Here is a 14,836-nt window from a genome sequence, read left to right as displayed (position 1 = left end):
GTGAGATAGACCAGCTTATACCCACGAGGCTGGATAGCATCCTTGGGAGAATGACCAATGTATATATAGTCTCTGAAGTGGACAGCATGCTGAGGAAGAAGTACATGGAGGTGTGGAGATGATGATCAATACGGATAATGGTCACAATGATTATATTACCTGCTAGGGTTAAGATGTACAGTGTAAGAAATACCACAAAAAGAGTGAGCTGGTGCTCGTGGAAGCTGGAGAAACCTTGCAAAACAAACTCAGTGGTGAGAGTGTGGTTCTCCCTCTTCATTGGGTGGTCACTAAATCGGAAAAGTAGAAGAATAAAAGTTGCATAATTTTAGTAAAGTGGTTTAATCACATTTCTGAAATTGATTGAACTTCATTCTCAGCTGTAAACCTGGGGATACATTTCCCAGTGGATTGAAGTTGATCTTTGGATTTACTTAACTTTGCTTAAAATATTCTTGTTCTGTGGCCATCTATTACAATTTCCTATGCATGATAGAATCATCTAATTTTCCTCCCCCCACCCCCACTGTATAACCATGTACATTCCCACTTCACCTACTCTTCCTCCTTGTCACCTGGAATGCCCTTCCTCTTTTCCTGCTCTTATTTAAATCGTCCCCATTCTTCAAAGACTAATGCATGTCTTCCCCTCCATCAATGCATATTGTATTCTGAAATTTTCATTTGATGCTTGAAAACAGTTTGTTTAGGGATTGACTGGCGACTTCTTTTATTTCAAAACTATGCATCACCCCCTTGCACATCCTTTAAGAAGCAGAAGCAAAGCAGACTCAGAAATGTTCACCTTGTTTTCAAGAAGGAGAAGGTGAATCTTAACCAAGCACCATCCTCTCTCCACTGCTGTCTGAACGATGGAAGTCAGCTGACACTTCACAGCACTCACTCATGTATATTGTAAACTATGCTACATCTTCATCTTCCCTAAACTAGAAGGCAGATTTACAGCCTTACTCAACTTTGTGAGTAGGCATACACCTACTCTGCAGAGGTAAACAATTATACCAGGGAAGACGCAGCAAATTCAGGTGTCCCTCATCTAAAGCAAAAGCAGACCCTGAATATAAAGAACAGAGTTACAATAAAGATATATCATTTTGTTGAAGGATAGCTCTCAGTCCAATTCATGTAATATTTCACATTTTGGTCCCTTTAGACAGTAAGCTCCTGTAGGGTATATTTAAATTATATTTTGATTTCCTTATGCATATTCAGAAAAAGGCTTTTTGCATAAAGTAAATCACATCAGTGAGGAAGGTTAGCAGGCATGGAGACCTCCTTCAAGTTTATAAAAAATTATTTAAGAGAAGTTGGCAACCAGCTGTTAATCATTTACATGAAGAATGCTAAAAAAAAAAAGAGTAAAGCTGCAACAGAATATATTTCCCAATAGGAAAAATAATTTGACACTAAAATATGTGGCTAAAGACGTTTATCTTTTGGGAGGCCTCTGGGCATAAACTAGGCAGCGGTCCAGCCATGGGTGGTATGGCACCTCTACTGTGAAATAAAAAAATGTGTGTTAGAGCTTTTAATTGTTCTAGTGATGGCCATGGGTGCTGCTAGCCATTAATGGTGCTAAATGTCCTGCAATACATGTGACGATCCCGCCCAAGGATGAACTGTCCTATTCCAAATACCAGCAGGGCTACTGCTGAGAAACCCTGGGCTAGAGTGTTGTCTGATCTGGTTGAAGTCTGTCTTGAGGTAGAAGAATGGCTGCTATAACCTGGTTAGTATCCTCCACCCTGGGAAGCCTGTAATTCTTCCAAGAAAATCAAAGGTAGGAAGGGCAAACACAACCTTATGAAGACCTACTCCAGCTGTGACGAGCTGTTATACTACAATAAGTTAAAGTCAGTCCAGGAGCAATAAGCCCCATTTCAGCTCCTTTTCTAAAGAACAGTTACCTGTGACTGTGTAGTGCTGAGGCACAACAGGAGAGCTGGGCTGGAGGAAGCCGAGGAGTGAAGATGAAAGTGTTGTGCTCCCTTGGCCACAGCATGCAGGCCAGGGAGGGAAGAGCGAGGTAACCAAAAGGGCCTATGACGGGCTGAGGCTGAAGGGGCAGCAGATAAATACACTCTAGTGGGAATGTGGTTAGGCTTGGGAGCTGCAGGCCTCCTTGACAGCCCTTCTGTGTGGAGAAGTCTTCAAAGCCAGAGAAGGAGCTCCCCCAGGAGCAGCCAGTGGGGCTCCTGGAGGTGACTCCCTGTAGACAGACATCCTGAGGGCTTGGAGGATACAGACAGCAGGTACCTGGGGAACTCATTATGTGTAGTGCTCATTTACCCAGTCCCAGGGTTGGCATTTGGGGAGCCTGGGGGAAGTTTTTGCTTCACGTAGAATCAGCATTAGAGGAAGCTGGTTTATTTAGTTCCCTACACTTGTTTGAATAAATGCATTGTGGCTGAGCAGTTAGCTCAGTTGGTTAGAGTGTGGGGTTAATAATAAAATAATGAATAAGCACATTGTGGGGTTTTTTGCATATGTGCCTTGGAAATCCATAGTTTACACATCTCAGCAGCTCAAGCTTGGAGCCACATCATCTTGGATCTCAGGAAGTTTAGGCCCTTTTTCCTACAGGCAGGATCTCTTACAGACAGTTTAGGAATCTGGTTCTTTCTTTGGAATTAAAGTAGTCAAATATGGTCATGGTTCTGCAGAGGGCAGTTCACGCTGCCTGTCTTTCTGCCCCTGTGACATTCAGAATTGGAAGGACATTGTCTTTAGATCCAAGCATCCTCTCTTGGGGGTTAGAAAACAGAGATGAGCCTCTGAACACTGTTCTCTTTACTCAAAATTACCTCCTCTTCTCCATTTGGCAAACTTCTACTAGTCTGTCAAGACCCAGCTTCAGAATTTACTTTCCGCTGAAGACTTTCCTTGTGTTACTTTATTGCTTCTGTAGCATTTTCTTCCTTTAACATGTGGTACTTATCTGCACCCATTCATTCTTCGAGCACTAAGCATAAGCCAGGCCCTGTGCTCGTTGCTGGGCATACAGAAATGAATGAGATGCTTCATCAACCTTTGAGGAGCTCACTGTTTGGTTACAGGTGGTAAACAACTTAAATAAACTGAAATAAATGCCACGAGTAAGTGGGACAGGAAAGAGATGGTCCTTGATTAGACTCAGGTTGATCAGAAAAAATGGAGTAGGTAAATAAGACCAAGTTACAAAATGTTTTAGAATATTTAGACACTATCATTTTTAAGGGCCTCTCAAATGATTTCACTTATCCCTCCTGTTAATGGGCTTCACAGTCCCTTAGCAACTAACCTCTAAAGGACCAGCAGCCCTCACCACTAGCTGCCCTCCACCCTCTTCTTGTTTATCTGGTGATTTTTCTTCCATGCTGGTTAAAAAGATACTCAACACTGGAATTTGATAGATTGATCTGGTAGCAGTAGAAGATGGATTTGAGGTTGGTGAGAAGAGGCAGGGTGGTTGCTGACACAACAGTCAGACCAGAAATAATTGGGATTGATCTAGAGAGGGTGACAGTGGCCCATATAAGAGGGACAGATGGGACAGACATATGAGGTGAATCAATGGGGCTTGTAACTAAATCAATGTGTAGATCAAGGGAGATGAAAGAACCAATCATTTCATAAACTACTCCCATCAGGTTCATTCATGCCAACTCCCCCGATTATTCACAAATATGCATAGCTTCCTGTTATAACAGATAAATCAAACAAATGATCTATATATTAATGTTCCATCATTAGATATGATTGGTGACTAGGGGATCTCAATAGGAAAGGAGTGGAGTTGGGCAAAATAGCTCAGTGCTTTATGATGCCATTGCTTTGGGACAAATTAAGAAGATTTTGGAAATGGGGCAGTGGGTAGATGGTATAAAAATGTGGTGCCAGGGGAAAAAGAGGTTTTTAGCTCCAGAGTCAACCAATATTTATTGAACACTTTCACAAGTTTTTGTTTCACTTAATCCTCCAAATGACCCTATGAAGTCAGTGGTACTATTTTCATTTTACAGATGAGAAATTATGAGGAATTTATTACTCCACCAACAGTAAGTCTATTGAAATTTGGTACTAGATGGAAATGAACATGTGAAGTGACTATAGAAACAAAGCTGGTGAAACAGCCAAGAGAACCTGCTATACACTGCTTTATTTGGGGACCATTTATTCTAGTTCATTCATGGCATTCACAGTAGTTTAGGATCCCAGGTCTAACTCTCCTTTAGGATCGTCAATGGGACTCTTTCAGAGCCATGAATAGGACTCACAACAGGGTTAACTGAGGCCAGCATTGTTCCTGAATGTCTTGGTCAGCTTTGGCCACTATAACAAAATATCATAGACTGTGTAGCTTAAACGGCAGACATTTATCTCTCATTTCTGGAGGCTGGGAATCCAAGGTCAATGTGCTGGAAGATTTGGTTCCTGGTGAGAGTTTTCTCTCTGGATTGCAGATGGCTGCCATTTTTCTGTGTCCTCTTATGGTGGGGTTGGGGGGAGAGAGAGAGAGAGAGAGAGAGACCTCTGACATGTCTTGTTAAAGGGCTCTAATCCTATCAGGAGGACCCCACCCTCATGACCTCATCTAAACCTAATTACTTCCCACAGGTTCCATCCCCAAATACCATCACATTAGAGTTTAGGGCTTCAACATACGAGTTGTGCAGGTTGTGGGGGGGCGGGGCATGGGTGGACACACAATTCAATCTATAGCACTGAAGTTATATCTACTCTAATACTATTCCTGTCACCTGGAGCTGGGGTCTCCAAATTTTTTGGATGTGAAAACTCCTTTTTTAATTTCAAAATATTTCGTGACTCTCCAGCTTGATGATGGTGGATAATAATAGTTGTACTATTTGTTCCAATTGATAGAAAAAAAAATCCTGAAAAGAGAACTACAAATTTAGTAATTCATGCTTTCAAATGAATTATGATACATTCAAAAATAGCTGCACATGTCTTTGTAAGTATTTATACACCCTGCATATGAAAGCTGATGCACACATGAATCCTGGAACTCACTGCAGTGTCTCTGAGGCAACAAGGAGAGAAGTGGGAATGATGCTCTGAGTAGTTGGTTAGACCAATAAGTGGGTAGGGCATAGGTGAAGGGAATCTGGGGTAGGAATGCAGAGAGGCAGCTGAAAGGTTTATTGACACATGGCAAATGTGTCCAGGAAGTCATTCTGGAAGACCCTGGAGAATAGTTAGTTTCCTTTTACTGGAATGTGGGATCAAAGACTATAGGAGAAGCCCATTTTCAAAGTCAGGGCCTCCTGGGAAGAGGGAACTCATTCTATGAATGAGAACTTGTTAAAACTGCTGTTATAACTGTCACCTCGGAGTGAGATAGAAAGCAATGTGGGGGACAGACTGGTGGAGCTAATAGCTATCCTGCTTCCTGCTGCCAGGAGACATCATGTCCGTAACAGTTTTGACTCCTCACAATAACCTTGGGAGGTTGATATTGTCAGCCTCACTGTGCAGATTGGACACAAAGGCCAGGGAGGTTAAGTGACCATCCTTAGGACACATGCTTATAATGGTGGACCTAGGATAGGAACACATGCTACTCTGGCCCCAAAGCCTGTGCTCCATCTACAATATCGCACTGCTTAAGCATCTCCTACTTCAGGCTGTCAATGCTTTGAAGGGGGTCAGGGACAATAATAAATGTGGGTAGGAGGATGGGTACAGAGGTTAATGTTCTAGTGATCCTGAGCCCTAACATTTTCCAGTGGCCTTTGGCCCACTGTAGATTTCCTTTTATCTTTGGAGCTGTGCTGAGTGGAGAAAGGATGCACTAAGATATTTGAGAAGAAAACATATTACACTATATAATTTCTGAACTTCCAGACTAATTTCCAAGACCCAATGACATTCAAATAGGATTTGAGATATGTGTAAATTTGCAGTGTATAGAACTCCTTTTTCTCCTAGTTTTTAATTAATATAAAGGAGAAATCTGGTTCATATAATCATCATTAGCTTATAATGCAGCTGCAGACCCTGGGGTGAATTGCTTGTTTTAAATCTTGATTTTGCCACGTACTAGCTGTATGACCTTGAGGAATTTACTTAATCTTTTCAGATCTCAGCTTTCTCATCTGTAAAGTAAGTTTAATAAAATACTTACCTCATAGACTTACAGTGAGGATTAAATGAGTAAAGTGCTTAAATTCATGCCTGCTATCCAGGAGGTAGTCAATACATGTACCAAAAGGGGACATCACCAAGGGGGACAAACAACCTGGAAGTAATGAAATAATAAAAAGAAAAGAGGGAGAAGAACTCTCTGCTGATGCTAATTGTGTTTTAGCTGCCCATAGAGTCTTCATTTATTCTTTCCTTCCTTTCTTCTTTGTTTTAATAATTATTGAGTAGCTACTATGTATCTGGTACCGTTCTAAGTGTAACAGATGCAGAGAGGACACTCGGGGAGTGGAGCCTGAGTGATAGATATAGGTGTCTCATGGTTCAAATTAAATTCAAGATAGCTAATGTGTAGAATAGGCTGTGAGAGGAGATACCACCTTTTCTTTTTCCTTTTTTTCTTAAGTTTTTTTTTTTTTTTTTGATGTGGACCATTTTTGAAGTCTTTATTGAATTTGTTACAGTATTGCTTCTGTTTTATGTTTTGTTTTTTTGGCTGCAAAGCATGTGGGATCTTAGCTCCCTGACCAGGGATTGAACCCACACCCCCTGCACCACCAGGGAAGTCCCACCATTTCTTTTTTTAATTAATTATTATTTTTTTAGTTGAGGAGATTCTAGTGTGTGGACCCAGGACATTCTATGATCCAGAACCAGCTCTTTCTTTTCAGCCCTGCTTCCTTCCTATGTTCTCCAAATACCACTTGTTCTAATACCTGAGTCTCCCTCCTTCTGTGTGAGATGTCGTTTCTGCTTCTATTTTCTAGTCTGTAAACAATAAAGAGACTGAAACTTATTAAGGGTTTGAATTACCAGTAACTGTAAGAAAGCAGTGATAAAAACAACAAAATATTAAAGTTTATAAAAATCTCTGGCTTTAACCCCAATGTAAGTGGAGGGAAGCTTAATTTTTTTTTTCTCACTTCATTTGTCTCCATTGGCTCATCTATAAAATAGAGAGGATAATATCTACTCATAGTGTTCCTATGGAGATTATATGAGTTACTGTATGTAAATAGCCAAGCACAGCTCTTGATACATAATAGGCAAACAGTACATTACGTTTCTGCTTCCCTCCCTTCATCTGTCCTCCCCATCCCCACTATGCATAACTCTGGGTTCTACTTGTATGTTAAGCCCACCCCCAAAGCACACATACCTTTATTATCTCTCTCTCTCTCATGTTCCTGGATGGGTCTTGTCATTAATTTCTCCAATCTCTGTTGATTGGAAAGCCCAGGCCTCACTTTCTACCTCCTCTCCAACTCTAGATTCTCAAAAGTGTGGGGATGGGGGTAGAGGTGGTCTGGTTTCAAACCCCAGCTCTTCTTACTTCACATGTGACCTTACAAATATCTCCTCCTCTGTTTAGGCTTCGGTTTCTTCACCCATAAGATGAAGACAGTACTAATGTCTACCTCAGGGGACTGATGCATGGGAAGGGTTGCATGGGAAAATGCCAGTAAGGCATTTAGCAGAGGGCCTGGTATAGAGCGTGCCATCAATAAGTGGTAACTGTTAATAAAGATGAACATAGATTTCAAAATATGACTGTTGCTGGTCATTGTTTTATCTTCACTTCTCCTCCCCCAGGCCTGACGTCAAGGCTAGAAGGTGGCTGGTCTCCATCTAGCTAGCACTGTGGGGCAGCTTGCAGATTAGAGGATGCTTTTCTGTCTTTTGGAGATGTGAGGAGAAGGAGGTAGCGGGGGAATGAAACACAGTATTCAAGCAGAGGAGAGAATCCCAAGGACCAGGAGGAGGATCTGCATGTGGGTTGGAATAGAAAAGCCACTCCCAGCACAGCAATTGTGCAAGCGTGCCTTTGTGCAGGATCTCTGCCTTGAACTCCTACACTCATGAACCCAATATTTCAGCCAGCCAGCCAGCCAGCTGTTTACTGACACTCACTTTTCTGCCCTCTGCTTGATATCTGGGGCAGTAAGGTGGGCACTTCTGTGTTCAGGGGATATACTTTTTCTAGTACAGAGGGGGAAAATTAGGTTCACTCAACCAGATTCAGATGTTCCATTTCTCTCCTCCAGGCCCCACCAGCCAGGAGTGTGATAGACGGTGTGGGGATGGGACTGCATGTCCCCAATCCCTCTGGCTCATTCAGTGCAAAGAACATATTTTGAGCTAAATTCACCAATTAAGCCCTTTGAAAGTTCTGCCTGAGATTTTCTAAGACTAATGCTCAGATACCACTTCCTGAGTGATTTTTCAGTATTTATATAATGCTTTTTATCCCCCAAGTTTTGTGACACAGCCGTACATTCATCTTTCTACTTGGCAATATTCCTAGGAAAGAAAAGAAAAAGAAAAGGTGATATTCCATGAGGCAAGGGTCATACGCCACATCCAGTCAGACAAGAATCATGCTTCACTGAGTCATAGAATGTGACTTACATCTCACCAGGCAGGGCTGAGGCTCTCTCAGTCTTCAGGAGAGCAAAGGCTTGAGAGTGTAGAACCAGGACTGCCAGGACTCCCGCTGTGTGCGGCAGACACGGCTCCCAGAGAATCTTCTGGAAGGGAGGGCTAGAAGAAAAACTTAGAGCCCTCCAAGGTCTGTTAATTTCTCTCTCTGATTGGCCAGATCTGGGAATAACAGACAGAAAGCAACACTGCATTCTCCTATGCCTCCCCAAAGCCCTGTTCCTTTAATCTGGATGGCAGTCTGTCAGAGAGAACCATTCTCCTGTGCCCCAGGACTCTGGGGTCCCTCTCCCCAAAGCCACAGTGACTGTACCCAAGGCAGCAGTAGCAAGATCCAAACACCACGATGTCTGGGGATCTCATTAGAAAAGGGGCTCATCAACCTACTCACATAGGTAGTATGTAGGTGTCAGGGAGAAAGAAATTTTCCTCTGCCCTTTCAGGTTCTTCTGGCTGGTCTAAGAATTAAATTGACATGAGACAGATTAACATGAGAAAATCAAACAAAAGTTTAATGACGTGTACATGGGAGAGGGCCAGGAAAACTGAGTAACTTGCCAAAGTGTCCAAAGACCTCACTTTAAACACCATCTTCAACTAACAGAAGAGGACGTTGCCGGTAGTGATTTGGGAATCAAAGGGGAGAAAGGCAATTCACATGCAGAGAGAAAAGCAAAAGTTTAGTAAATAAATGTTTGCTGGGTCTGCAAAGACAATGGGACACAGAAAGGAATTTTAATAAACAGACTTTCCTAGGTTCTTCACTGTCTACCACACCTACTTCATATTATAGTTATCTATGGTGATGGCTCCTTTCCTGGAACAAGTCCTCCATCTGTGTTCTTTTAGTCAGGGGGAAAGTCAAAGGTTCTTCCTGAGTCTTTTGGGACTTAATTGTTTCAGCTCAAAATAATCTACATGCCAAAGAGACATTTTGGGGTGGCAAGTTTTGCTCCCCTACATAGATGATCTAGGGTTTCCACAGGAACAAAGCTGTTTCATCAGGACATGGTCCTGCTCTGCTCAGTGGATGGAGGATGAATAGGAGCTCTTGCCTCATGACCATCATTGTAGAAAGTGTCTACAACCTTGTGGAACCCAACCATGTTTAAGGGTGCAGCTTCATTAGACAAGCCACTCACACACTAGGGCCTCTGTACCCTAAGGGCCGAAGGATCTGTCTCTGAGGTCCCTTCCAATTTGAATGTTCTGGGAACTGTGACTCATTCATTCACTGATTCCTTCAACAAATACTCATTGTGTGATTCTCACATGGAAGGTACGTGGAATATAGAAGAATGGGGACATGGCATCTGGGGACTATATACCAGTCCTGCAGGTTTTGCCCAGCAGACTCCAAGGCATCACTGCGTATTGCATAGGAAAAGCTGAGAGCCTTCTCCTTGAGGAAGATGAGAAGGAAGGCCCACATTGGAGTCCTTCCTGCACCTGCCCTCTTTCTCTTTCCCAGCATTTAGGCATTGAACAGGCCCAGCCTTGTCTGCCTTTCATAATGCAAACCCAAGATGGGCCTTTCCAAAGGTTGAAGGAGAATCATATCAAATATACCAGGTTCCACTGGGATTTGGGCTCTTCAGTAATCCCTAGTTCTGGTACCCAGTTTATGCCTTTCTCTTAGAGACCCCAAAAGTAGGAAAGGTTCCTTTCCTAAAAACCAGTGTACTGAGAAATGAATACTTGAAAGCAAGGCAATTTATTGTGGTGTCTTTGATAAGCTAAGTAAACTGAGAGAGACTGATAAGCATGAAATAGTTGCTAGGCATTTGGTTCAGTTCCACATAGTCTCTTTCAAGGCCCTCAAACATTTACCCAAGAGCAACTGCAAATACTTAGGCTCATAAGCCATTAAGATCCAGAGAGTTACAGCTAAGAAATAGATATGTAGTATATTTCTCACTGCTTGGGAATGGCCAGTGCATAGCCTCATTTGAACTGTTTAAAATCCTTTACGGAGCAGCTAAAGGAAGGCTTAAAGCTGGGCAGCAGGTCTTAGCAAGACCTTAAAATAATCATTAAATCTTGAGCCTTATTAGTCAATGTCCATTCTTCGCAGTTTTTCTGGTAGCTCTGTTTAAATATTTATCTCTGAAATTAGAAATGTAATGGAGTCTAAACCCATGAGGAAGGAAAGGAAACCCTGATATTGAAATTATGAACTGAGAAATGACTTTTAAAAAATATATGATTCTTATTGTACATTTATCTGAAAAAGACTGAAAAAAATCTGGAGTGGACGGAGGTTCGGAGGTTTTTCTTTTCTGAAAAAGGAGTGGGTGCATCATCGGTATGTTTGGGAAGTTTTGTCTTTTCCATTCTGATTTCTTTAGTATCTCTTCTTTTGGCTTACTGCATTTAGTTATGAACTACAATACAGGATTGAATAAAGGCAGTTACAGAGGCATTTTTGTCATTTTCCAAATTTAAATGCTTCTCGTGTTTTGGTCACCATTAAATATGATGCTTGCTATAGATCTCAGATACCCTTTATCACATGAAGGAAGTTCCCTTCTATTCCTGGTTTGTTTGCAAGTTTGTCACTAATAGTCTTTTCAATGGTCTAGTTCCTTTTCTGTATCCATTGATATAATTATATGCTTTTTATTCTTTAATTGGTTAGGGTGGTGAATTACATTAATAGATTTTTCTGATGTTGGCTCATTCATATGTTTTAAAGGAAAATGCTGCTTGGCCTTTTTATACACTATTGAATTCAAGTTGCTATTTTTTCATTCATTCATTATTAGTCGATAATTATCATTTCCTACTTTATCTATTTTTTGTACCAGAGGTTTGCAATTAGCAACCTCTTTAAATACTGGGGAACTTTCACCCCTTTTCTATCCTCTGAGCCTGGTGTCTTTTTTTGTTGTTGCTTGCTTGCTTTTTGAGAGAATAGATTTTCACTACAATCATTTCCACTTTTTAGGGTTATTAGTCTAGTAAATTTTCCATTTCTTCGTGGTATAATTATGGTAATTTATATCTTCTTCTGAATTTGCCCATTTTACATTCTTTTTCAAATAGATCAATGTAAAATTTTTCAAGGTATGCTTTTATAATTGTTTTGCTCATCTGTATCTGCCCTTTTATCTTTTTTTCCTACCTGATTTTGTTTATTATATCTCTCTGATTTATCATAGTTGCTAGAGGTTATATTTTTATTTATTTATTTATTTATTTATTTTTTTTTTAAAAACTTTATTGGAGTATAATTGCTTTACAATGGTGTGTTAGTTTCTGCTTTATAACAAAATGAATCAGTTATACATATACATATGTCCCCATATCTCTTCCCTCTTGCGTCTCCCTCCCTCCCACCCTTAGAGCATGTCTTTAAAGACAGCATTAAAAATAGGGCTTGGACATTTGGCTGCAGGTGGGGAGGTGCAGAGTAGGTGAAGAGTTGGGTTTAACCAAAGTTGAGGCTCAGCTAGAAAAAGAGGAGGAGGGATATGAGAGTGTGTGCAAGGGAGTGATTGAAATAATTGACCATAGAAATTTGTCTGGATAAGAAGGGAAATGAGGGCCTAAGGCAGGTAACAATGAAAAAGTAGATCAATAGGTCATTCATCCCAGTAAGGTCAGCAGACTGTTGGAGTAGTGTGGTCAGAGGGGATGTTTGAAATTAAGGTTATGAAGGAGTTGCAATTATTGGTAAGGACCAGATCTAGGCTCTAACCCTGGGAAGGAATCTTTCTTATGGCTCTTGTAATGAACTTATTTTGAGCATATAAATGTTCTTCAGTTTGAAATTATATAGGGATAAATGAATGCTTTTTAGAGGTTATATTTTTAAATTAATCTTTCCAAGATCCAAACTTTTTAGAAAGTTTCTAGTATTTTATATTGCTTTAGTATTTTAATTAATTTTATTTCATTATTATTTGTTTCTACTTTCTTTGGGTTTATTTTGTTATTTTTTAAGCTTTTTGAATTAAAATATTTATTTTTCCTCTTGCTTTACATTAAATATTATAAGGCTATAAATTTCAGAGAAAACTTCAGTTTACCCTGTTCATTTTGATGTGTAGTGCTGTTGTAAGTTGTATTATATAAATTTTCATTTTTATTTTTTCTTTAATTCACAGTTTATTTAGATGTTTATGTTAAGATAATACACTTAATACAAAAGAGCTCAGATCCTGGAGTTGGGGTGCCTGGGTTTGTGTCCCATCTGCCACTTGCTATATGTGACCTTGGGCAAGTCGCTCAGCCCCTCTGTGCCTCAATTTCCTTATTTGTAAAATGTGAAGTATAATAGTATTGACCTCAAACAATTGTTGTGAAGCTTGAATGAGTAAATATTTGAAAGTTCTTAGAGTAATGGCTGGCATATAGTAAGTGCTATTAAATGTTTATAAAATAAATCTTCAGTACTATGAGGAGGGGTAATGGAAGGTTTGGCTACTTTTTTGGATTGATTTCTTTATTGCATTATGGTCCATGAATATTATTTGTATATCATTGTTTCTGAATTTGTTGAGGCATCCTTTGGGGTCAAAACATTCTCTGGATGAAGGTTAGAGTTTTAGGTTAGGCTTGTTACTTGTCATAACTTTTTTAGTCCTGTTAACCCATTGATTATTTTATTAGTCCAAAAGACATGTGTTAATATCTCCTACTATGATTGGTGTTTGTTTGTCAGTTTCTCTTGGTAGTTTTATTGGTTTTTGCACAATACATTTTGAAGCTATGCTGTTAGGATCTTACAAATTCAGGAATGGAATACCTTCCTGGTGAACTGTTTTGTTTACCAATATTATATGTCTCTTAGCGGTTTTCACTTAGAAAGATATTTTGTCTGATATTCATAATGTTACATCAACTTTCTTTTTCTTTTTTTTTTTTTTTTGCGGTATGTGGGCCTCTCACTGTTGTGGCTTCTCCCGTTGCGGAGCACAGGCTCCGGACACGCAGGCTCAGCGGCCATGGCTCACGGGCCTAGCCGCTCCGCAGCATGTGGGATCTTCCTGGACCGGGGCACGAACCTGTTTCCCCTGCATCGGCAGGCGGACTCTCAACCACTGCGCCACCAGGGAAGCCCACATCAATTTTCTTTTTGTCAGCATTTTTCTGGATAACGTTTCAACCCATTCATTTTCAACCTGTGACTTTTTTTTTTTTTAAAGGGGAAAGTGGATCCTTTCTTTTATTCAATTTATTTTTAAATTTTATTTATTTATTTTTGTCTGTATTGGGTCTTCGCTGCTGCACGCAGGCTTTCTCTAGTTGCGGCGAGTGGGGGCTACTCTTCATTGTGGTGCACAGGCTTCTCATTGTGGTGGCTTCTCTCATTGTGGAGCGCGGGCTCTAGGCGCACAAGCTTCAGTAGTTGTGGTGCACGGGCTTAGTTGCTCCGTGGCATGTGAGATCCTCCCGGACCAGGACTTGAACCCGTGTCCCCTGCATCGGCAGGCGGATTCTTAACAACTGTGCCACCAGAGAAGTCCCTGTGACATATTATATTAATAGTATAGTGTAGATTATTAAAATTCAGTCTGAGAGCCTCTGTGTTTCAATTGATTAGCTTAATTCATTCACACTTATTATAATTAGAGTAGTTGTTAAATATTACTGCCATCTTATTTTATATTTTCCATGTGCTAAGATTTCTTAATCTCTATTTGTTTCTTAACAAATCTTTTTGTTTGATTAATTTCTTTGTTCCATTTTTCTGGTTAGAAAGTTATATATACATCATTTCTATTTATCCAAGAGTTAACCTTAATTTTTACAATTTAATTTTATTTTTGTAGAATTAAATGCAGAATTAAAAGGTAGAATTAAAAATACAAAATAGTACTACATTATTAAAATGTTTTCTCTATCCACCCATGATTCTTGCTTCTTAGAAGCACCTACTTTCAACTCTTTTACCTGTGTCTCATGTTATTTGCCTCCACATTTCTGCTATATTGTATGTAACATGCATATAATGGCATTTAATTCTTAAATTTTAGGCATTATTTCTTCCTAGTTCATTTATAACACCATCATTTGTACACATGAACACAAACCTATGCACATACTTCTCCTCTTGTCATCCTCCTAGTAAAAATTAAGTCTATTTTCAAAATATACATTATGATAATATGCAACTATTACTCACAACTGAGCCATGCAGCATACTCTAAGTGAACATCTCTTCCAGTGCAATCTTTGTTTTTCTAACTAAGTTTTAGTAATTGAGTCTGTGAATGAAAAATGTTGC

The 14,836-nt window shown here is 40.0% G+C and overlaps 1 protein-coding gene and 1 pseudogene across 1 annotated transcript in view; one reads left to right on the top strand and one right to left on the bottom strand.

Moving 5' to 3' along the window:
- Window positions 1-1,187, bottom strand: part of LOC113614021 (putative olfactory receptor 10J6) — a 135,550-nt gene extending 134,363 nt beyond the window's left edge. Inside the window, 1 exon segment of the mRNA XM_027095272.1 lies at window positions 1-1,187. Coding sequence (XP_026951073.1) covers window positions 1-280 — 280 coding nt within the window. The 5' untranslated portion in view covers window positions 281-1,187.
- The window catches only part of LOC113614022 (olfactory receptor 10J5-like), a 109,543-nt pseudogene that overhangs the window by 83,244 nt on the left and 11,463 nt on the right, over window positions 1-14,836 (top strand).

This window comes from Aethalodelphis obliquidens, unplaced genomic scaffold (assembly GCF_003676395.1).
Source record: "Aethalodelphis obliquidens isolate GAN/ISIS:26980383/991018 unplaced genomic scaffold, ASM367639v1 scaffold90, whole genome shotgun sequence".
Lineage (NCBI taxonomy): Eukaryota > Metazoa > Chordata > Mammalia > Artiodactyla > Delphinidae > Aethalodelphis > Aethalodelphis obliquidens.
The sequence above is the reverse complement of the archived record's forward strand: the minus strand, read 5'-3'. Positions and strand labels throughout refer to the sequence as shown.